At 47.0% G+C, this 2,915-nt stretch overlaps 1 protein-coding gene across 1 annotated transcript in view; it reads left to right on the forward strand.

Moving 5' to 3' along the window:
- The window catches only part of LOC106815510 (cytoplasmic dynein 2 heavy chain 1-like), a 52,164-nt gene that overhangs the window by 15,875 nt on the left and 33,374 nt on the right, over nucleotides 1–2,915 (forward strand). The window contains exons 15-17 of the mRNA XM_014819973.1: nucleotides 1,115–1,213; nucleotides 1,719–1,858; nucleotides 2,371–2,517. Coding sequence (XP_014675459.1) covers nucleotides 1,115–1,213; nucleotides 1,719–1,858; nucleotides 2,371–2,517 — 386 coding nt within the window. The remainder of the gene's footprint in view (nucleotides 1–1,114; nucleotides 1,214–1,718; nucleotides 1,859–2,370; nucleotides 2,518–2,915) is intronic.

Here is a 2,915-nt window from a genome sequence, read left to right on the forward strand (position 1 = left end):
CACGGTCAAACCTGCGTATAGCAGCCACTCGACTGGTGCCGTGAAACGCGGTCAAACCTGCGTATAGCAGCCACTCGACGTCGCAGCGAGACACGGTCAAACCTGCATATAGCAGCCACTTGACGGTGCCGCAAAACGCGGTCAAACCTGCGTATAGCAGCCACTCGACGGCGCCGCGAGACACTGTCAAACCTGCATATAGCAGCCACTTGACGGTGCTGCGAAACACGGTCAAACCTGCGTATAGCAGCCACTCGACATTGCCGCGAGACACGGTCAAACCTGCGTATAGCAGCTACTCGACAGTGCCGCGAAACGCGGTCAAACCTGCGTATAGCAGCAACTTGACGTCGCCGCGAGACACGGTCAAACCTGCGTATAGCAGCTACTCAACGGCGCCGCGAAACGCGGTCAAACCTGCGTATAGCAGCCACTCGACGTTGCCGCAAGACACGGTCAAACCTGTATATAGCAGCCACTCAACGGCGCCGCGAAACGCGGTCAAACCTGCGTATAGCAGCCACTCGACGTCGCCGCGAGACACGGTCAAACCTGTGTATCGCACCAACTCGACGGTGCCGCAAAACGCGGTCAAACCTGCGTATAGCAGCCACTCGACGTCGCCGCGAGACACGGTCAAACCTGCGTATAGCAGCCACTCGACGGTGCCGCGAAACGCGGTCAAACCTGCATATAGCAGCCACTCGACGGTGCCGCGAGACACGGTCAAACCTGCGTATAGCAATTTAAATTACAGCAACATTTTATGCGGTGGTCGATGCACACACATTGATTTGTGTGTGTGGCGTGACAGAATTGAGTTTTAACCGCGGCTGCTGCAGGGCAGATGTTGCCATCCTGGAGCCCGTTGTCAGAAACAAAATTAGTCTTAACATTAGTCTTAACAATAACATTTTCTCGTAGACCGTCGACAGCGCTTTGTTTCGTATTGTTATCAGGAAATCTGCTACGATTTTTCATTCAGGTAGCTGCTCAGTGTTTCTGTCGACGGTCTAAAATAAAAAGTAAATGTTAAGACTAATGTTAAGACTAATTTTGTTTCTGACAACGGGCCCCTGGTTGTCTGCCACCGGCATTGTTGTGATCGTTGCAGGTCGTGCAGTTGTTTGGCGTGGACCTGTTGCGACAGGAGCAGAAGTGGACCGACATTGTCTCCGAGATACGTCAGGAAATGGGCACCCTCGTAGCTCAGGTGAGAGTGACTCGTCAATTTATTTATTTACTATTTCCATATTCATTTCGTTCATACTATTTCATATTTCCCTATTCATAATATCGAAAAAAATAACGGTCTTCTAGCGTCTCGTGAAACTTTGTAAAAATCCTTCTGTGACATGTACAGATGTAATTGGCTGCAGTTTGTTGAAGCAATAGCAGGGAGGTAATGGAATGGTGTACATTACATGAAGGCATGCATGTTTGTTTCGTCTTACCAAGACCCTGACTTTACGTATATAAGGTGTAGTAAAAATAGCCATTCTCACGTTGAATATATGGTTATTATAATAATCACCAAAAGTTTTACATTGATACTTGTTAACATCACAGACCACACGTGGTTCACACGAACACGTCTATAATGTGTAACAATGTGTAAAGAAAACAAATTCTCAAACAAGAATTTCTCGCAAGAGAAAAATTTTCTCGGAAATTTGTCGAGGCGATGTATTGTCAATGCTTCCTTTCTCATGCTGCAGGGATTCTCCAGTGCCGGCATGAATGTGTGGAAGGGCTTCTGGGACAGGCAGCTGTACAAATCGCTCGAGTACCAATACCAGACGGGACTGGAGAGCTTGAACGAGAATCTCACTGAGATGAAAATTGATCTCGTCTTTAGGTGAGCGTCAGCTCCAGTTTGAAGCATTTTGCTTTCTCCCGGAAAAGTATCGGTCAAGTATAAGTCACATAGTTTGCGTAAACATAGTTAATGATATCTCATCAAAGGTATTACCTCATAAAAGACTAAAAAAGTTATATAAATGTATGGTCAATGGAGGAATGTTGCAGTGTAATGTTGTTATTCTTTGCTATACTCTAGCCATAGACAATTTTAATGATAACCAACTGCACTGGTTTCACATAATTGGATCGATCGTAATTTCACCACGATTAAATCATATACATCTTCTCACGTGCTTATCCTGCCAACTAAACTAACCTCGCTTTCTTGCACACAATGTAAAAGGTCTACATGTGGGTGAGAGTGGAATATGCCCACCTTTACAATGTCCTACCACGTGCTGCTACTATCTAATCCCCAAAACGTTGCTAAAATCACATCCTGCCCACGCATCGCGTCGCGTGTTGTCGCCATGGTGACGACATCCTCATCTTCGTCGCCGTGTGCAGCAAGCAGATGCTGCAGTTCCGGCCGCCGCTGGAGGAGGTACGGGCTCGCTACTACCGCTCTCTCAAACGCTTCCTCTGCCTACCGATGGAGTTCCGTGGTGTGCAGGAGAGTGGCGCACCCACCGTGTTCCCGGTCATGGTCAACAGGTGAGGTCTCACTCGCATCGTTCACCATTTTTCCTGGTTAGAGATCGAGATGTCAAACCCCACTCGTTAGATTGTAGGACGTTGAATGTAACGTTCGTGCCCCCACTGTGTACCCCGGTCATGATGAATGGGTAAGGTTGCATGCACGTGGCGGGGCATTTTTCCCTAGTAGATAGAGATCGAGATGTCGAGATGTCAAGCTCCTCGTTAGATTGTAGAACGTCAACTGTAATGTTGCTATCGTTCCGTTGTAGGTTTTTACTGTATGTAAATGTCTTAGCAGCATATCGTGTACAGAATGTACTGGAGACGGACATACAGCACACGTATATGTTACCCTGCTCTTTATCCTTTCTCACCCCGTGGTGAGAAAGTTATAAAGTAATATACAATATATA

This window comes from Priapulus caudatus, unplaced genomic scaffold (assembly GCF_000485595.1).
Source record: "Priapulus caudatus unplaced genomic scaffold, Priapulus_caudatus-5.0.1 Scaffold1134, whole genome shotgun sequence".
Taxonomy (NCBI): Eukaryota; Metazoa; Priapulida; class Priapulimorpha; order Priapulimorphida; family Priapulidae; genus Priapulus; species Priapulus caudatus.